At 41.4% G+C, this 21,655-nt stretch overlaps 1 protein-coding gene across 4 annotated transcripts in view; it reads left to right on the forward strand.

The window, feature by feature from the left end:
- LOC122413580 (Ca[2+]-channel protein alpha[[1]] subunit T) overlaps positions 1-21,655 on the forward strand; it is a 42,070-nt gene that overhangs the window by 1,959 nt on the left and 18,456 nt on the right. For 2 of the 4 annotated variants that reach the window (XM_043424019.1, XM_043424018.1), the window contains exons 2-15: positions 4,371-4,482; positions 5,703-5,836; positions 5,959-6,056; positions 6,879-7,050; positions 8,868-8,906; positions 15,066-15,169; positions 15,306-15,481; positions 15,688-15,780; positions 15,864-16,042; positions 17,370-17,769; positions 18,649-18,957; positions 19,059-19,562; positions 19,955-20,106; positions 20,197-20,403. In XM_043424019.1, the coding sequence (XP_043279954.1) occupies positions 4,371-4,482; positions 5,703-5,836; positions 5,959-6,056; positions 6,879-7,050; positions 8,868-8,906; positions 15,066-15,169; positions 15,306-15,481; positions 15,688-15,780; positions 15,864-16,042; positions 17,370-17,769; positions 18,649-18,957; positions 19,059-19,562; positions 19,955-20,106; positions 20,197-20,403 (2,679 nt within the window). The remainder of the gene's footprint in view (positions 1-4,370; positions 4,483-5,702; positions 5,837-5,958; positions 6,057-6,878; positions 7,051-8,867; positions 8,907-15,065; positions 15,170-15,305; positions 15,482-15,687; positions 15,781-15,863; positions 16,043-17,369; positions 17,770-18,648; positions 18,958-19,058; positions 19,563-19,954; positions 20,107-20,196; positions 20,404-21,655) is intronic. The other 2 variants (XM_043424020.1, XM_043424021.1) reach the window with 1 other exon arrangement.

Genomic DNA, 21,655 nt, shown 5'->3' on the forward strand with positions numbered 1-21,655 from the left:
CTTCATTCGTTATTAAATAGCACGTCGCTCGAATTGAGGAGGGTCAATACTAAATTCGTATTTTCCAGTCGCGTGTTCCTGCATGTTCGAGTTTCCAGGATATTCCTGTTTTACGTTCGTTCACTGAATTTTTCAGATTGCAACGCAATATTGAACCTCGTAAATCTCTATTCCCCTGTGATTTATAAATACGAAAGAGAATTTTCAAGAGTTCTTTATCCTTTGAGCTCTATTTTTGATGGATTTCGGAAAAATTACTCTTTCCTCAGTGTTTTCAAACTTTGCGTTAATATTTGGAAAGTACTTTTTCGAGGGAAATATTGAAACAGCAAAAACGAGGATTCTGAGGTCTCATTAAATTTGGGCTCATTACAATTTTGCATCGAATTTCGAAAAAAAACGTCGTCAATTGTCAAAACGTTGTTTCCAGTCGAATTAACGAGCACTGCACTCGAGTATCGTTATCAGTAAAGTTTCACATTCGAAGTAGTCCCTGAAGCAAAGTTGCAAAAATTCCTCTGTCCAGAATCTCCATTCCTCCACTTCCGTTAACGATTTCGATTGATTTGAAAGCTTTTTTCAAGGTCAGCAGTGAAAAAGTGGTGCACAAATCGATCGCAGCGGTGTCCCAAATTCGTGGGAGGATCTTAACACGTTTGAAATGTTGTTTGCTCCAAATAGAGAGCGCGGAGCTGTATTATCTATGAAGAGGTTATACGAGAAAATTGGAGATCGATCGGAAGAAGGATAATAAGGTAGGAGAGAGTTGGCAAGCTGATTCTACTCGATGACCCATATTATCATGCCAGTGTAGCAGTATACACGCGATAATTACTTTCGTGAGTCGTTAGTGGGCTTTGAATCGACGAGATATAGGTGACGAAGTTAACGAGAAAAATAATTGAGAGGATGGCGAGGACGAAGCTCGTTCGATTATCGTTCTCTGCAGCCTTAAAGGGGAACAGGCTGAATCTCTGTTGTGACAAATTGCCGGAAACTTGAGTAGATGAACCAATTTGGTTGATCATTGATTGGCAATTATAGATCGGACTTTCCACCAGAATATACTCGGGACAACTTTATTTATCCTTCTTCTCACGCCGCTCTCTTTTTTTCTTTCTTTCGCTCTCCTGTTGTGTAAATTTCTACAAACGTTTCCACGTGTTCGACCTTCAGACTGGAATTATCCGGATTCTCTTCCCTCTTCGATTAAAATACATTCCCGCTTCGTCGCTTGCTACCGGCCCACGTGAAAGTCGAGTTTCCTTCGATCTTCCGCTCCTTCACCGAGGCCTTGCGATCTTGCGTAGGGACGAATCAATCGTTTTTTCAAACTCTTCACATCGAAATCGTTCGGGGATCATTTTTATGGAATTCATTCACTCTTCTGGGAGCGTGGTTCCATGAAAAGTACTCAGAAATCCTCTCTTTGGTGTAGAAATTCAATTTTTTTAAGGTAGCTCATCCACGGAAGGATTTTCGTGCATGAATTACCTTCAGGAAGTCTTGAAATTTACATAGAATTTAAACGGGCAGTCGACTGACACGCATGTCTAATTTTAAAGGCTTCGTATTATTCGTCATTTATTAGATAAACTCGAGACGATTGTCTTACTAGGAATAAAAATATGTTACGTTGAAGATTCAACGAAATTGGTATCGTAACCTCACATTCGATTATTTCGGCATTTTGTTTCCTCTTGGCTTGGCTCACTCCTGCCACAGCCTTCTGTCTTTTCATTCACACTTTTTTCTCGATCCATTTCCCTTTGTGCCATCTAAAGCGATTTTTTGGAGAAAAAACTAGTATTTTAGCTAGGGACGAATAAAATTTGGGGTTCAGTCAGTGGTGCTGGATCCCCGTTTAATTAATGGCCTGTAATATCATTCGCCAAAAAATAAGTTGCAAAAATTTATTTACCATTTTGAATGAATAACTCTGACATTAATTTAGAGTGATAAAATACCTTTAATTAGGAAGTAAAAATCGACCGAATTTAGACACTCATAAAATACGATCCTACGGGCATGATCTACCTTAATGAAATTTTCATAACTGCCAGGAATTCAGCGACCAGGAGTCTCCCCGGAAGTGATTTCATTCCGATATTCTTTTACGTTAAAAAAGATTTATTCAAAAGTAGTTGAAGAATTTTACGATATTTTTCTCGTAATTTTTATACGGGAAACATGACAAGCGTTTCCGAGTCTCGCATTTGAGCATTTTTCCACACTCGTTGGCCGATAAATCGCGGATATATACGAATCCAAATGCAGATTCAAAATTTACATAACTCTCGCAGAAGCTCGTCATTGTTACAAATGTTCTCATCATCCGTTACACAGTCGCGTTTTTGGGGATTATACGTTCGAGTAACCCGAGGTACGCGCATTAAGTACACGTACCATCCCCATTTTCACATTTCAGAGTTCCGATAAAAATAGTTGGAACTAAACAACCGCGCGTGTACAAACGTCGAGTCAGAGCTATATGTAGCCTTCTTTGCGCTCCCACCGCATTTCATTCGCAAGAGGTTGCTGCAACGCCGCTTTCCAACGAGTTGCTCCGCTCACGTGGTTTATCCAAATCTTTTCGAAAAAGCTTCGAGAATGTTGAAAATCAGGCGACTTTTCAGCGCGTCAAACTTCCGGGCTGATCGAACCGTCAAATTCCATCGAAGCAAAAGTATTCCGAAAAATCGTTTCAGTCAATTTTTAGTCACCGAACGATTCGGTAGCAGAATTATTCCATGGCGCTAATAAGAGTGAGCAATTTTTCTGAAATTCGAAAGAGTCCAAATCCCTCGGAGTCTGGCAAACCGAGGATATTTCGAGCGAACTTCCTGTCACGAGAGGGACGAATAACCGTCACAAAGATCGCCGAACACTAGCGAATTCTCTTTTCCGTCGATTCCCCCGAATCGACGATACTGTCGCAAGCAATAATCGTGCAATTCGTCCGAGTGCGGATTAAAAGATAATCAAGAAAGTTAGTCGGCCCGCGCGGGGGGGTCGGAGATCGATGAATTTAGGAAAGCAATCAGTAAATGCGCTGCCACAAGGTCCATCCGTGTTCGATTAGCTCGCCGAGGAAAAAGTTCGCGATTGAAAATAGCGCAGTCAAAAAATATAAAAGTCTCCGCGTCTATTATCGCTTCGTTTATAAAAAGATTTGACGCGATCAATAACTCGCATCGGTTTAAGTCTAACTCGAATGAGATTCGTACGAATATCACGCGACTTCCAACCAATTATTTCGGCCCTCGAAAACCCATCGCACAGAGTTTCAATCGTGTGAAGAATTTCCGAAGAATTTCCCATGTTTACTGGGATGCGGAGGCGTGTTTACACATTAGCGAGGTAGATAAGAAACCGAAGCGCAAAGTGGACGTGACCGCGCGGCATTCCGCCCCGGAATCGATGGCTCATGCACGTTTTTTTTATCGCTGATAAACGTGCTCCCCCTCCGTCCAGTCTTATCAGCGATAAAATATGCAGAAAGCCTCGCTCACGTCTGTGAACGGATACGCAGGCGATGTGGAGATAGGGTCATTGGAAGGGCTCGAAGATCCGCGCAAGGATCCCGAAGAAGGCCAGCAGTGTAACGTGCACCTCACGCGGTATTTATTGATCGCCGCCACCAGTTTCGCAGCCAATATGAATACGCGTCTCGAATACCCTGCTCGTCCCTTCAGCCCGTGGGAACCATCTTCGTTCCTCCGCAGATAGCTCACTCCCGCATTTCACCGCGCATTTATCTGTTTCAAAAGAATCTCAGAGTCCTTGTGTCCGAATGAAGCCCGATTGAAATATCGCTTTGACCTGTTTAGCATATAAGAACCGAGGGAGGTGAGATTGAGGACTTCTTCACAGAAATCGACATCCCTCGCTGCCTGAATAAATCATCTTGATTTGCTTTAATGTTCTTACGTTTTGTAGAGGCTTTAGGACAATGGTGGATTCTCGGGGACGAGCTAATTACTGATTTAACGATCCTGGATGAGACAAAGTGCGATGATTAACGGGCGCAGAGACCACACTGGTGCAAATTTGGACCCGCGTAGACAAAAAAAACAGGCTTTCACAGAATGACTTTCTTCAATTTGGCCATTTTTCTATAACAAGACTTGATTTTGTTATTTTTTAAATGATTGTAATCGATTACTAAGGAATCGTTACCCCTGAAAAGTCTCGCTGTAAGATTAATTCGATGAACTCATCGATGAAATAGAAAGAAGAAATTCTCGTGAGGAAGAGACACTACGAAAAGTTTGCAATCGATTGATCGAGCGATCGACCATCGTTTCGTGATCGATATTTTTATTAGAGGATTTTGTAAAATATATTTCTTAATTCTTGAATGAAAACACGTGGTTCGAGAGGGTGAGCATGATGGTCATACTGCTGAACTGCATCACGCTAGGAATGTATCAACCCTGCGTCGATGACAAATGTGTGACGAACCGTTGCCAAATATTACAGGTATTTACTGCTTTAGTATCGTATAGAACAACAGCATTTTTTTCCATAGTGTCGCAAGATTTCGGGGAGATTATTTCGCGTTCTTTTTTTTTCACGACGAGCAGATTGTGGAATATTTATTGATTGGTTTGAACCCACTGGGTGCGTCGAATGGCAAAGTGGGAAGCAGGAAAAACTATTCGAGAAAAGTTGGAATCGATTCCAGGCGAATTATCTCACTCTATCCCTCCCATTTCTTCATTACCGGTGCGTCGGATGCGCATTTTTGATTCTGCGCTTTCACGAATTTTTTGAATTTTTTTTTATTAATTCACAAAACCATTATTATAATTGATTGACAATCGTTGACAGCAAATCTCAAAAACGGAACATTTCCCGAGAAAAAAACAAAAAGATTATTAAAATATATGCTACTAGCTGTCGCATGACGAAGAGGAATTTCAAAATGTCGTTTAGAAAAAAAATGGCAACCATTTGAAGAAAAAAATCATAATTTTTGTGGATTTTTCAGTAGATTATTGTTTACGAAAGGTAAAAAAGAAGTTATAAAAAAAAACGGCTACGTCATACTAAAAACATACGTTTTCCCGAAAAAATGCAATTTTAATCAAGTCGCTGTGATAAAAACTCAACTAAAAAGGATTAAAAAATAATTTTTTTTTCCCAGTACTTCAGTACTAAAATAAAGAAAAAAGACCTAATATTTCAACGTTTACACTGGTGTTCACAGCCCTTAATAAAAGTCTACTCGATGAAATCAACGCTTTGAATGCAGTGCAAAGGCCAATGAGATTTTGAAAGATTCGTTGATTTTTGAAACGCCAATTAAATGGTAACGATTCAATTCATCCGAACGAAACGAAACTAACAAAGAATTGGGACTAGCATGAAATAGAATTTTGAAAAGTAGCATTTGTAATAAGACTCCATAAAAGAAGACAATTTCGTTTGAATATTTTTGCCGGTTTCGAAATGAAGTTTATCAATCACGTTTCGCGCGATGACTCTATTGAAGGAAACGAACACCCGATCGACGTGAAATATTCGAGAGGTCGATATTTCACGTCGATTATGGTCGAAAATTGAGCTCCGCGAGATTCTCCGCGAATTGATTCTCCCCGGAATTGTGAGCGATCAATCAATACGGACAACGAAATCACTCGATAGTTAGTGACGCCATCGAGAAATAATAAACTTGACGCTATTTTCCTGGATTTCAGATGTTCGACGATATTATTTTTACGTTTTTCTCGTTGGAAATGACGATTAAAATGGTCGCTATGGGGATATACGGACGGGGCACTTATCTCGCCGACTCGTGGAACAGGCTTGACTTTTTTATAGTGATTGCAGGGTGGGTGAATTATTGATTCGTTGTCACTGTTTTTTTTTTTTTTTTTTTTTTTTTTTTTTTATTCAGACTGAGCATATAATAACTGTGCATGAAAATTCGCTATCGTTGCTTGTCATTTTCAGAGCTCTCGAGTATTGCCTCAACGTGGAGAACATGAACTTATCGGCGATTCGTACGATAAGGGTGCTAAGGCCTCTGAGGGCGATCAATCGAATTCCCAGTGAGTTCCACCACAACACGAATCCACTTTTAGCTTCATTTATTTCGTTAGTTTCGTTCATTCCCGAAAACAAAATTTAGCTTTATTCAAAATTCTGTTGCGCTTTACTAAAAATTCAAAAAGAATCGCGAACTGCCTTTCCGCGATGATAAGCTATGCAGGGAATCGTCGTCCCTTCGACCAATTAATTTCTACAGTTAGACTCAGCGAAAATTCTTGCGCAGCCTCAATTGCTATGGATTTTTGACAGTGGTCCATAAAAAAAGTTTTTGTCAACGGTCACAACTCGAAGAGATTAATTTCAATTTTTGTCTGCCCTCGGAGCCGGGCTGCGGTACCGCCTTTGCTTAAACGCGTTTTTCTCAAAACTACGTTTTTCGACGGTGCAATTATTTTTTTTTGCAAAAAACGATGAAAAAACTCGCTTTTCGGTAGTTTTTGGAAAAATGCCCGCCGCTTTGTCATTTTTGAAAAAATAAAAAATGGTACGATACGCGCTATGGCCATTTACCTATCGAATCTGAAACCATTTTTATTTTTTTTTCTCCGATCATCCATTCCAGAGATCAACAGCGCACACCCATCTTTTTTTGAACCTGTCTTCTCCCGTTTTTCTGTGCGAAAAACTGAATAAAATAAATATAAAAACAAAATTTTTTCGTGCATTTTGAGAGTGTACTTTTGAAACCTAACACTTCTCATATTTATAATTTATACGAATCAAAAAACATCGCGAAAATAGTCTTTTTTTGCTCGTCTAATTAGGGTAGAGCCCTTAACAACAATTTCGTCTAACGATGAGTGATTGTTTGCTGTTCGAAGGTATGAGGATTCTGGTGATGTTGTTGCTGGACACCCTTCCCATGTTGGGCAACGTTCTGCTGCTGTGTTTCTTCGTTTTCTTCATATTTGGGATCGTCGGAGTCCAGTTATGGGAAGGAATACTGCGGCAGCGTTGTTTCCTCAAGGCTCTGCCGAACGTCAAATATCCCGAGTGAGTACGAAAAGAAGCTTCTCGAAGTTGGTGCGCGAGGATTAGCGTATTTCTTCGTCGTTTTCTTACTTCATTTTCTCGAACGAGAGCAAGCCGGGGTTCGAAGTTTCCGGGAGAGTTCGGGCCGCAGAGGCCGTCGAGTTCTAAACAGAAAAGTCTTTATTCGTAGCTCCTGTAATCGAGCGGTCAAACCGGATGTCGTTGGTCCACAAGTTAAAATGGCGACGCGAGCTTCTCTTTTTAGATTTCGACGATCTGCTCGTCCCGGAACTTTCGACCGTGACTTTAACGAAACCCTGTACGAATTTGATCTCTTTCGAGCCGCGCTCTGTACCGCGCGCTCTGGCGCCTTCGTTTTAATAACCACAGCGACGTTTGCTTGTGCGTACTTGAGCTACGTGACCGAGTGTCTCTTGCATTATTTTCGCCCCACGGTTTTGTCACGATCGAGGCCTTTTTCTCTGCGCATATATTATTCACGTGCGAGACACACACGGTGCCGAGCTGAGCTACGTTTGACCCTCGCTATCTCTGCGCTTCCCTTTTCGCTTCCCGGGTGAGTGCGGAGGCCGCGAAATATATCAACTTTTCGAATTTCATCAATCGTAGAAGCGATTTTCGAACATTAGCCGGGAAGCGAATATTCCTTGTCGAATTAAACGAGAGCTTAATCGGAGCAATGACTACGAAAGCACGATTAATTTCGCTCGTTAAGTGACAGTGACGCGGCTCGACCAGGAGCTTCGAAGATGTTCGTCCTTGAACCAGCGAATCGCGACGGGCGCTGATGAGCGATGCAATTTGACGAACGTTCGTAAGATTGAAAGTCGCTGCCTCACGCCGAATTTGACACCGCGCTAATTTTGTGTGAAACTCACGAAAAAATGATTTCCCATCCTTTATCCGGTGCTCAACCCCTCAAAATTCTAGCCGAAATAAAAAAAACCCACGCGAATGTACGAAAATCTGCGCACAACACTCCCGAACGAGGCTCCCTCACCTGCCGTCGACGAAGCGAAAAGGTTGAGAAGGGCGATCAAACGTAGATCCGCTCAGGATAAAGTCCCCGCGCAGCGCTACCCTCAACACACTTGTGCGAGGGTGGCGTTCTCGACGCGAGTCTCTCAGGCCTTCTCCCTTTGAAGAAAAAACTGACGAAAGAGCGTACGTGTCGAGGGGACGCTTACCGCGTCATCGGCTCTAACAACACGCGTCGATCGCGTGTGCCATTTAGTACAATCATAGACACACTTGCTCGCAATTCCCTCTGCGCTCTGCTTCTTAGTACACCCTCACCCAATATCGTAGTGTATATTGCAATTGAGATATATCTATAAACGTAATTTCCACTCACATATTTTCTTTGCTGTACTACTCTCTCGTATACGATAAATCGATACAAAACTTGGTACTTTAATCGATAGCCTATCGTAGTTTGTTCACGCAGTCTGACATTATTCGAAGCTCCAAGTAAAATACAATGAAACTAACGCTTGAGCAGACTTCCGCAACCGTCACTTTGTTAACGAGACCGCAGTTGAGTCGCGTGCTTTTTTCGACACACTCTCTCTCCTGTTTTAATTCATCCTCCTCTTTGTATTCCCTCGCCCATTTTTTGCCCGTCATATGCGTTCATCTCATGCCTACTTCGATATCTTAGAAACGCACATGCGCTTGACCATGACAAATAATACGAATCTATTTCACACACTCGAGATACGAATGGCGAGATTAAACGAGAAATGAAATACTGAAATTTAGCATTTCGGGGCGGGCTTAATATTCAGTTACAAGAGGCTCTTATTTCGCTGTTGCAGGTTACTCTCGGACGAGTACTCGATTCGATCACGCATTTAGTAAGCTCTCGTTAAGATGACCAATGTGCTGTGTGCATATTTCATTTAACTATAAATTAAAAATACATAAATATTATATTCTGTACATTTGTACGTTCGAGTGAAACGTGAGAGAGTGAGAAAGAGAAAGAGAGAGAGAGAGAGAGAGAACGATGGCGAGTGTGGGTGCGTGCGCGTGTACTTTTTTTCTTGTGAGATTTGCATGCCACTCAGGGAATAAAGCAGGATCGTGATGAAGCTCGATTGATGCGTGTACAGATAGAATGAGGATGATCGATTAATGGGGCTGTTTTGTGAACAGTTGGGCATCCAATTTTTCTAGATCTTCGTTCAACTGTGAGTGTGCGTTTGTGCATAGAAAATGCACGACGAGGCTGCTCCTTACTTTAGATTTTTCTACGAAAGCGATTCGGGCGAGTGGTTTCGCTGTCGATTTTTATCGCTTTGACGAATTTCACCGATCGATGCTTCCCCGTCGATCGCCGCAATTTTCATTGGTCAATAATCTCGTGTATTCCGATTGAAAATATCCGAATTATTTCAATATTTTTTCTTACTTTTGAGCATTTTGGAAAAGTCGCGTCACCACGAGTCCTGAGACTGTGCCAAGTTCGGAGCTTCGAAAAATACGGTGATGATCCCTGCGGCTACTATGGGCTAATCCACTCGCCCAATTCAACCCCCGTGGAAAGCACTTTTATACGAATTATTCGAATTTCAATGATGCTTTGAAGAGAAATAAAAATTTTCTTTTTTTAACGCGTTCCCAACGCGCGGTATCTTCGATTCTTTAAGTTCTCACGTGAGAAATGAGCAATAAGAAATCTCATTCGGAAAGAAATACTCCACTTTTCATTAAGCACTAATACAGTACTCGGAATAGCTGCGAGAAAAACACGTGAATAAAGAAAAAAGTTGAAATTGCTGCAAAAACGTTGGCCGGATTGGAAAAAGTGTTTTTGTTTCTTCCATGGGGGTGCACACTTCGCATCTTATAGTAAATATATCTCTACCACGTTGCACTTCTGGTACATACACCACCCCCCCTGCACACGTATCACGCCTCACCTAAAAATAGTTTTATTTATGTAAATTCATGAATCAGCAAACGATGACGTTCGCAAGTAAATGCTGTTCGAAAGTTGTTCGATGCGGAGACGCCAAGTATCGTGTTACTCAAAGCTAAGAAACGCGCTGTTGCAACGAGCCGAATAATCAGAAAGAAAAAATGCAATTAACGTGTGTGCGGGTGTGGATGTTTTCGGGCGTCTACGCCGACAGAAAGAAATTATTCGTTCGATCGAACGAACCGTGGTCACAGCCGCTGGAATCAAGCTTCGAGACATTTTTTTTTTTATTCCAGCGCAGACATTAAAGTTACGTCGTTTGCGGCAAATTTGGTACTTTAGACTCAAACTAAGAATAAAACTCAGAACTCGAATCGGTCGAGGAGAAACGTGGATTTTACATCTGCCTATGAGAATTATTACTTGGGACTTGAAACTTTCGATTTGCGGGGTCCGTTTCAATTGAACCGAGTAGAAAAAACTTTTCCCACAAACAAAAACTGGAGTTTTCGATATTCAATTGCTGCGAAACGCACATTTCCCGGGATATATTCGAGGCGTCTAATAAACTTCGGCTTCTCAAACGATTTCGGAAACTCCGCGGAGAGATTAGACTCGAAAACTTCGCAGCGATCGATCCTCGTATCGCGGAGGCCGTTATTAAATTTTCTCCAGGCAATATCGCCTCCTATAAATTCTACTTTCATCGACGAAGAGCACTGAGTTTATGGCCGAGCGATAGGAAAAATTTGCTGGAGATACACTCATCCGCGAATTTCATACCCGATTAAATATTATTCTTCGATATTTGCAGAGCGAAAAATCAAATCTGAATTTTTTTCAATGGTGCTGTATGGACCGCCTGAAGAGAACACGAAAGCTCTTTTTCTCGTACCAAAATTGCCTCAACGATAGCGAATGTTAAGGTATTCCTTTCGCACGAGCGTATTTTTTGTAGCGCAAATTAGGGCACTCGAAATTTGGAGCGATTGCTAACCTCTGAGAATAAGTCGCGGTTACATATAGGAAAAGCTTTTGCTTCTGCCATTTTTCCAACTTCTATCGTTAATATATCTCATTTGAGGAGGAACATCAGCTTGAGAAAAGTGGTGATAGCGTAATGAATACGCTTTTAGAATACATTTTTGGATATATTTTTTATAGCCTCTCCAGTTTTGAATCCATTTCATTGAGCCATTTTTTAGTAAATCATTTCCAAACTTCGAATGTTTAACACCTACGCATAGGAAATAACTCCACAGACCCAATCTTTTCATACTCAAAAGCAAATAAAAAATGGTGATAGTTTAGAAAAAAAAAAGTACTATTGCACAGTTTGAACTCTAAAGAACGTGTGTGCAAAATTTGAGGTCGTTCAATTCTGAAATTTTTTAATATATCACATAGATTCCACCCTAAAATGACGTCTTTTTGGGGGTTAATCCCGCACAAATAAAGCGAACAGGGTTTACATAACCTAGATAATTTATTAAATTTTTAGATTACGCGAAGCTGATGTTCCTCCTTAAGCATTCGGTAACCCTTGATTTTTATCGTTGCTCACATTTTTCCCCATACGCGAGACAGTTTGTATCAGGAATTTAGAATTTGGTACATTATTTGGTACATGAATTATTGAGTAGAAATTTTTGGTGGCGATGGCATCTCCATATAAGCTCCCGTATAAATTTTACGATTTTTCAAATTCCAATACTTTATTAAATGTTCGATAACCTGACCTGAAATTTCGCCAATGAATTCGCACGCGCTCTTACTTTGCTGTTATTTAAAATCAGTTATTAGTAGAATATTCGGGTTCGAAAGGAATACCTTAATGACTCCGTCGAGTTTTCTTTCGGAGCGATCGCTCAGCGAAATCGGTGAGTCCGATCGATGAAGAATAAGCGACCGGCGGACAGACTTTGCCCTAGTTTCTCGATGTCTGGAAGCTGTTATTTGAGCTGGACATCCAGTGAATTCGGCGGAACGCGATTAATTTTTTTTCTTTGGTGTACGTATGCCTGCTGGGTCTGCCTGCTACTATTTGCTCTGTGTGAGCCGGTGTTGTTGATCGTCGCATCGTCGTCGTCGTCGTCTGCACACTCTCTCCGCTCTGAAATTTAATATCTTCCGATATGTATTAAACAACCTCGATTGCACTCCCGATCCCTCTTTACGTCTCTTCTTCTTCCTTTTCCTAATGGTTGTAATAATAATAATTAATGGCTTGGCGCGGGTTACGCGATTCTGCAATGACCCTTCAACAATTACTGTGCATATTCCCATTTCTCGAGCGCGCTTTCCTCGCATGTTTTATCGCGGAGCATATAAAAAAACTCATTCGCCATGAGCAACAATACTTTCGTTGCCAAAAGCACTGAAATTTTCCTGTTTTTTTTTTTTTTTTTTTTTTTTTTTCTCAACGAACGCCAACTCTATTCTTGCCTGGAAGATAGAAATCTGAAAATAGCCATTCGAATTGCTCGCTCCGGGCGTTTTTAATCTGGAGATTTCCGGCATGGAACTGTGCACTTTTTGCACAGGTTAACGCAGTCAATTTTTAGCGACGCAACGAGCAGGCTTTCCACTTTTTTTTCTACAAATTTCAAGTGAAAAATGAGTAGAAAAAATGTTGTGCAACGTCTGCGAAGAATAGTGAAAATTTTCAGGTTTTTTCATCCTCTCAAGGAAATGTACTCGCGAATTTCGAGCAGGGTGGTTGGGAGAGCAGATTTATAGTGCAGTTGTCCTGAGCCTCCTGAATTTAGGGACGATCGTCAAGATCCAACGAGCCCGTCTAGTCGTCGAATAAGTAGTCGAATTTTTGAAGGGATCGAAGACCATAAAATGCAGGGGATCAATAAATGTGGACCGGCGTGACGTATCGTTTGCGCTAATTTTTTTTTTTTAATTCTTATTTTCCTCTATCGACGTGTATCTCGTTAGGAGGCGTGTACGTTTGCACATAATTGTCCATCCCTCATGGAAAAATACTGATGAGCACCGATCACACTGATAAGAAGATTGACGCACTCACCAACGGGATTGTGGGCAGTCAGGGAGCTTTAAGTGACTTTGGAAGCACGCGAGTAGAAACAGCGACCTTTGTGCAAGTTCCGCGGGAATTCAAATGTTCTCTCAAAAAACAACGATTCACTTCCCTCGAGCTTCTCGCTGGAGGACGATCATATTTTTTGATGATAAAAATCACTTAGCGTGCGTGCGAACACCCTGGAAATCGGTCGTGTCAGTTCTCACGGTGCTTCCGGAAAAAAAAAAACACCGGCGTTTCGAGCGATGGATAAAATTCCGAGACCTTTTTGCTGCGACCGTTGACGCGGCGCTGTCAAGATCACGCCCTTTGCCTGATGATGATTTCGGTCTTATCGAGGTGAATCGTGGGGGTGAGTGACGGCAACACTTACAGGGGTCATTCGATCCAGTGGGCTCATTGCGAACGGCTTCCCCCAACCATTCTCCAAATTGATATTTTACTCCGGAATTCATAGCCTCGGTCATAGTGAAAGATGGAGAACGACAGCTATCGTGAATTCGTTCATTTTTAATAGAAATAAATGGGCTGGGAACGCTCTACGAGCGTCGCCGCGAATGTCTTCCGTTCATTTTGTTAAGGAGTAAATTTCCCTCGTAATTGTTATCGTTGAATACAGTTCATGACAAATTCATCTCGGACGGAATTGTATTTGGATACCGATCAACCGCAATAAATTCTCGCGGTTAAATGTCTTGAAGAAACTGGAATTACCGGGAATCGTTTCGATTACTGAATTTTCATGGTTTGACCAACATGACAAAATCACTTGACCAGAAGCTTTGACAAACATTTCACTGTGGCAATGCGCTGTTTTCAAAACTGTAGCAAACATACGATGATTGTAGCTTCAACGAGTGCCGATCGGTATTTTCTGGGGCTGAAAACTGCGCGTTCTGCTCGATGGTCTGGAAAAGGGCGATGATTTTTAAGCGCTTCGTGGCCTTTTTAAGCGTCCGCTGGCACGTGAAAAACGAATGTCAATGTCTTGGCCCGCAGCCGAAGGCCATTTATGTACAAAAGAACGTTCCACGCAACGTAAATGCATCGAGTCTAAATACCGTAGTGACTGAACCAAATCGTACGAGACTTGGGAACGACGAAAGTGCACACGACTTGGAAAAAAACTAGAATAAATGTATCGTAGGCACTAAACAGGAATGGGCTTAGTTCGCCAGTTCTGTAGGAAGCTGCGAAACGTGCGTGTTCCACGAATACGGTAGAGCTGCTAGCAGCAACGTTCATTTTCCGAGTGCTCATTAATCGCATAAAGCAATTCACATCAGACTTTTGAGCATTCGCGATTCAAAGTTAACGGTTCGAAAAAATGAAGACTTTAGTGCAATTGCTGTGTCCGATCGTACGATTCTTCACTCGATTTCTTCAAAGTTCAAAAAACTGTCGATATAACGCCTTAAAATGATGAATCATAATGCAAAAGCCTGAACAATCGAGCATTACTCAAACTCATTCTGCATTTTTCTAGAACCTCCAACATCCCCTCAATCCATCTACATTTATTAATATATATCTTGGGTCTCTCGTGCCCCCTGTCACTGCCACTCTCCTCAAGTTCTCGGCATCACGCATAAACTATCGCATGAAAAGAGTGCATCGTTTGCAAATATTATTACATATATAGTGCCTATTTTATGCCTATTATTTTGACGGACTCTAAATAGCGTATAGAAACACCCTTAATTTCCATGTGTCACTCCATATCTTTATACTTTCACTGTCGTCTCACACATGCCGGTTTACCGAGTGCCTCGAAAGTCCCATCAGATCGTTTCCGCGGTTGACGGAGATCGGGAAATTTGGAGTTGAGAAAAAATTCCAAGAAAATTTTAAGCTTCGGAACTCGACGAGCTACTGAAATTACGAAATTCTGAGTATGCTTCAAAGGCATTCTGTATATCCAATGAATTGAAATGTATTCATACGATTTACCGGGCGCGGTGAGAGAAAATCCACCCGTAAATATTGCATCGTGTTTCCTGATGAATGTTTTTCCTCCTTTATTCATTAATTCAATTGCAGCGATCTCGAGAAATATTTCGAGTATCAAGGACAGGATTACATATGTTCGCGTCCGGATGACAGCGGAATGCACACGTGCAACAATTTGCCTCCGTTGAAATTCGGTAAATTCGCATTTATCTCTAAAGCTCTGTTTTAATGGGCTCGAGAAAACAACGAATTCGATCGTTGGTTTCCATGCACGCAAGCCCGGAGGATAACGAAGTGTCCGAAAATTATGTCATTTCTCTGTGTCAACAGGCAACATTGTTTGCAACAGCACAGCTTTGCCAAACAGTAACGCTACTTTCATCAATAACGAGACTTGCGTTAACTGGAATTACTATTACACGGAGTGTAAGGGCCAGGGTAATAACCCTTTTCAAGGTACAATATCCTTCGATAATATCGGCCTCGCTTGGGTTGCAATATTCCTCGTGAGTACTCCATTCCATTTATTTATTTCGATCTCACGTAGATTTGTATCGAGAGTCCCTCGTCGGTTCGATCGTTAGTTTAATGACAGCGATTATCGTGACGTCATTGGTGTAAATGCAGTGAAAATCGGGTCTGGGAAAGTCGACGTTATAGAAAGCGGACGATCGAACGGTTACTCGGTGCTCATGAATACGAAATTTCGCAGGTGATCAGCCTGGAAGGGTGGACCGACATAATGTACTACGTTCAAGACGCTCACTCGTTCTGGGACTGGATTTACTTCGTTCTTCTCATTGTGGTAGAGTAAAAAAAGCTTCACTTCTGGACGAGCTTAAGGGGGAATGAAAGAATAAACAACATTGCGTCATTTCACATTCCCAGATCGGATCCTTTTTTATGATAAATCTGTGCCTCGTCGTAATAGCGACTCAATTTTCGGAAACGAAGAAACGAGAAATGGAGAGAATGAGGCTGGAACGCGCCAGATTTCATTCGACGAGCACACTCGCATCTTCGACCAACACTTCCGAGCCAACGACCTGCTACGCCGAGATTGTCAAGTAAGTTTGACCGCGTATTGAAAGAAATTTAGCTAGAGCTTAAGGAGGGTGGCTACATTCGTCAAAATGATAAGAAATTGATGAAATTTGTGATCGATTTAGTGATCAATTACTCGATAACTGTACAGAAGAAAAATCTTAAAAAAATTGTATTGTCAAATTTGGCACTAAAGAATATGATGACCAAATTTTATTAAATTCTTATCATTTTGAAATTTTTTATGTATTTAACATGGTTTAGCATGGCAACATTGTATCGTCGCTATCCACCCTCCTTAAGGGCTCTAGCCTAATTATACAGCCAAAATGAAGACTATTTTCACAAATTTTTTTGACCGGTATAAGTTATAAATATTGGATATAAAAAGTGTTAGGCTTCAAAAATACACTCTTAAAATAGACAAAAAATTTTGATTTTATATTTATTTTACTCAGTATTCGTACAGAAAAACGGGCGAAAAGACAGATCCAAAAAAAGATGGGTGTGCGCTGTTGATAGAATTTCTGGAATGGGTGATCGGAGAAAAAAGAAAAAATGGTTTTAGATTCGATAGGTGGCTATAGCGCATATCGTACGATTTTTTATTCTTTCAAAAACGACAAAATGGCGGCCATTTTTCCAAAAACTACGAAAATGCGCGTTTTTTTCATCGTTTTTTGCAAAAAAAATAGTTGCACTAAAAATTTCAAAATTCGTAATGATATGCGCTGTAGATATAGTCATAAAGAACACGTGGCAAAATTTTGGTAAGGATCGATTTAAGGAGTTTCGGTACAGGCGATACAATGTTGCCATGCTGAACCATCCTAAAAACATAAAAAATTTCAAAAAGTTCAGAATTTTATAAAATTTGGTGAACATATTCGTTCGTGCCAAATTTGACAATACAAATTTTTCAAGGTTTTTCTTCTACACAGTTATCGAGTAATTGATCACTAAAGTTCACGTGTTTATGCATAGCGTTTCCATTTATATAGATATACATTCCGGGCATAAGAAATCTGCTTTAATGCGTAATTACTCGATAACTAAGTAGAAGAAAATTTTGAAAAAAAATGTGTTTTCGTACTTGATGTTGAAGAACATTATCACCAAATTTGATCAATTTCTTAATATTTAAAGTTCTGTACCGAAACTCCTTAATAGTTTCGGAGATTTGATCAACGAGCCGTCGAAAAACGTAATTTTGAGAAAAACGCGTTTTCGCGAAAATTTCAATTGGGATAGACCCCTTAAGGGATCCGGAAGTTCGAAGGATTTCCTCAACGTCGACGTTCCATTTTCGGCGAAATTCTCTCGAAATTTTCGTCCACGAAATGCTTGCAGATACATCGGTCATCTGTGGCGAAGGGGGAAGCGAAGATTGGCCAAAAAGTATCGACTTTACTTGTACAGAAGAGAGCAAGCCCGGGAGAAAAATCTCTCGAGAAATTGTAATGTTCGATCCAACGTCGTCGGCTTACGAGGAACTTGTGCCCGAGCTGCTCACCGCGATACGTGCTTGGGTCTGTTGGCTGGCCTCGAGAGCGGCGAACAAGTTGGCAGCGCCATTTTCGTTGACCCTAATGTGCCAGTGGTCAGTCCTGAATTGTCCGAAAGCGATCAGTGCAACCAAATCAACGTTCGGAGTACCTGCGACCTCCATCGAGCTACCTCCGTGCACTCGAATGGTCTGATCGCCAACGACAACAGCTCCGCTCGTACCTGTTCTCATCCAAATGGGGAGGTACGTGTGCCGATAGTCAAAACAATCACGGAATTCAGGGATAGCGTCTGGAATAATTGGAACGCAGAATCGAGCTGGAAGCGGTTGAAAAGCTGTTGATTGAACTTCATTTTTTGCAATTCAATTAATACGTTTTTAAAAACGAGCCTCCTTTTTTCTGTTTTCGTAGCGTTGGACAATTTTCGACAAAAAATTCTTGCAAGGATACCAAATTTTAGTGTTCCTGGTTTCCTGAATTGATGGGCCAGAGTCAATGAATTAGGCAGTATAACAACCATCCTCTTAACGCCTCTGCTCGAAAACGACTCTGCTTGTAAAATCTTTACTCCGAAATTCATACGACAAATACATCAGATTTTATTATTCCAAGCAAATGAATTGAAAATTTGCAAGAATCTTGTTCAACAGCTCTTATAATAATGTGTGAAAAATTTGGGGAGATTTCACCGTCTGGTAATCGAGATATTCATCATCGTTGAAAAAGAAGCTCTTAAAGAAGATTTCGAAAAATTGTGAACTTCAACAATAAATATCTCAATTTCGGGGGGGGGGGGGGGGGTGAATCATCGGCATATTTCACCAGAAGTTTAATATTGTCTCAAGCTTTCTGTTCGAAAAACTTGATTGTGCAAAGTTGGAAAAAAATGTTTCAATCATCAAGAATCGCTACCGATAGGGTTGTTAACTATAAATTATTAATGGCAAAAGAAGAGACATATTGCATTGTATTAATTTAGCAAATTTGAGAGTAGAGCTGTTTGGAGCAGCGTTATTTTTGAGTAGAGCCGCAAAGAGAGTTGTTACTCTGCCATGAATCATTGCAAAAGTTTCTTCAAATATTCCAACTCCTCACTGGCTTTGTTTCCCGTTGCTTGGCAGGGTCAAAACAATTTAGCATTACTGAGTCCCCCATGCGGCCACAACCGTCGTCGAAGTAGCGTTATGTTTAGCGACGTTGTGTTGCTTCACGGAGCTGCGAGTGGTGCGAATAACGCGATGCCCAGTTCGCCCGGTCTCGGCGGTGCGCCGTCAACTCCGACCACCAACAATAATAATTTGTTAATGGCTTCTCCACCGGCGAGTACCAACATCGCCCCTCTCGGTGAAAAAAACATTTGCTCGAGTGAAAAGACCACTCAGACCAGCGATGGAAACGTCTGGTCTACCTGTCGCGCCAACAATCCGCAGGTGCGCGTCATCCTCGCTCCGTTTGTTTAGCTTGACTTGAAATAATTTGCTTCAAATTTAGTGTCGGTTTGATTGAAATGAAAATTCTTTTCTGATGACAGGCCGATCTCGGGAAAAGCGAAGCCATGACTTGTCAGGAGCTGCTGGCACTGAGCGGAGCGCTCGGTGCTGCGTTGCCAACGGGTCAGTTGGCTCGAGACACTTTCCTCAACTCGTTAGCGAAAGGAATAACCGATCGGGGCAGCACCGGAGGATCCCAACAACAGGGAGAGCAGCAACAGGAGCGATCGATGACCGATTGGACTAACGAAACTACCGGACAATCCGTGCAAATAAATTGCCCGTGTTGCTGCCAAGTACCGATGGTCGGCGGTGCTTCGGTAGGCTCCCAATGGCCTGGCGAAGCTCCAGAAAACCCTGACGGCAAATGGCAGTCTTCTCGGACCCGGAAATTCCTTAAAGCCTCCGGCAACTGTTGCGTCTGTGGAATTCGATGCGTACAACGATGGGTGAAGAAACTCGTCGAGCACAAGTACTTTCAGCAGGGCATTCTTCTCGCGATTCTCATCAACACTCTCAGCATGGGAATCGAATACCACAATCAGGTTCGCACCCCTCCCCTCGTCCCTTAATTAGCGTCATTCAAAATGTTTGGTCTCGAAAAAACTGAAAGATCCAAACGATGGATTTTACTATGACTATTTTTTTTTTTTTTTTTTTTTTTTTTTTTCAATGATGATTCAAATGAATTTTCGATGACACGAAGAATCCGAAAGAACAAAACAAACGTAAGGGAAGCTGCGCGAACGAAAATTCTGAGATTCGTTCCCGTTGATTTTTAGACCTTTGGAGACAAAGATTCGAAGATTATTTTGAAAGTTCTGATCGAATCGACATTTTTTCATAACCTCGTGCCTGTCACACGTTTTTTTTAAAAGTAGCTCTCATTAAGGAGGACTTTAAAACTATTTTAATGGAAATTTATTCCTCGAACCAGCCAGAAGAATTGACAGTTATCGTGGAGATAAGCAACGTCGTATTCTCGGCGGTTTTTGCTGTTGAGATGCTGCTCAAGATCATCGCCGAAGGGCCTTTCGGCTACATCAGCAACGGGTTCAACGTCTTCGACGGTGTCGTCGTTGTGCTGAGGTGTGTTGGTCCAAAAGATATTTAAAGAGTTGATAAAAGCTGGAGGGATTGCTAGAAAAAGGGTGAACATAAAATTTGACGAAATTACAGCGTGGTAGAGCTTTTCCAGTCCTACGCGACGGAAGACAGAGGCGGAAGTTCGGGTCTGAGTGTTCTCCGAACGTTTCGTCTGTTGAGGATCCTAAAGCTGGTACGTTTCATGCCAAATCTGCGAAGGCAATTGTTCGTGATGTTGCGAACGATGGACAACGTGGCAGTTTTTTTTTCGCTGTTGGTTCTCTTCATTTTCATATTCAGGTAAGAATCTTGATAAAAATTGATCATTCCGCGACCTCGAAATACGACTCGAATAAACGTTCATCACGCCACGAGGGGGGTCCAATCGATTGAGAAACTTCTCAGTTGAGAGAGGCTCGGACTCTTGAGACGATTCCCTCTCTATTCGTTTTCCTCCACGAGCTATCTCGCGTACTCTAATTACAATCGGGGGTCTCTAGGCGAAACGAACAATATCGATTTTTACGGAATATTCAAATTCAAATAAAATCATTCCCAATATCCGGCATACGGGAACGAAAATGTCTATTTTGAGTGAGATCGAAAAGGCGTTTGTTACATGACATTTTTTTAGAAGCGATTAATGAATATGGTGTTGTGTCGGCACGTCCGAGGAGTGCTAGTAGCTCTCTCTCTCTCTTTCTCTCTCTCTCTCTCTCTCCTCACATGGCTTGAGGCATCAATCTATTCGTCATTGGATATGCGATAAGTGTGTACGCATGGTGCTTAAATGGTGCTGAATGTTTCTATATATATACATACATCTACTGTACTCTATATGAATTTTATTTTTATTTACGTAAACAACCAAATACTTTGTAACAGTTGAATTTTTGTTGAAAACCGTTTAAATTTTTACTATATTACGTACTCATCGCGTTGCGTCTTATTCATTACGAAACGTACTCCGCACTTTTCGGTGTCCAAATGCCCATTAGATTTCGTCCGGATCGTTTAGCCCCACAACGCATTTCTTCACTTCTTTTTTTTTTTTTTTTTTTTTTTTTTCTTCATTATCGCATGTTTTTTCTTTCAGACTGAGGAGAATCTGTTTGATGTTGGAATTGTTGTTATTTTGTATTATTGGTTCGAGTCGAGAATGTCGGGATGGCAAAATGATTGGTAAAAGCGAGCAATGACTTCTCGAGGGGAGTCGAGCATCGGAGAATTTCAATTGTTTCAATAATGTTCCTTGTAATCCGATGCCAGTTATTCAGGACGAAGGGGAGTCAACGATTTTACATTTTTTTATTAAGTTTTCAAACTCTTTACCCTCCGAGACCGATAAAAATGACGCCAAGCGTTGGGAGAACGCGCATGAGTACATAATATATTTTCAAACGCAATTCTCGTTTATAAGTTGGAGTGAAAACGAGAAAGAAAATGAAGATAAAAACGGACCACGATCCGGGCCATTTTTATTTTGTTAGCACTTGTTTCGAGTGGGTTTTTTTCACCGCGGCAATGCCTCAATTTCTGGTTATGATCGTCG

The sequence above is a fragment of the Venturia canescens genome, chromosome 7 (genome assembly GCF_019457755.1).
Source record: "Venturia canescens isolate UGA chromosome 7, ASM1945775v1, whole genome shotgun sequence".
In the NCBI taxonomy this organism is placed as follows: domain Eukaryota; kingdom Metazoa; phylum Arthropoda; class Insecta; order Hymenoptera; family Ichneumonidae; genus Venturia; species Venturia canescens.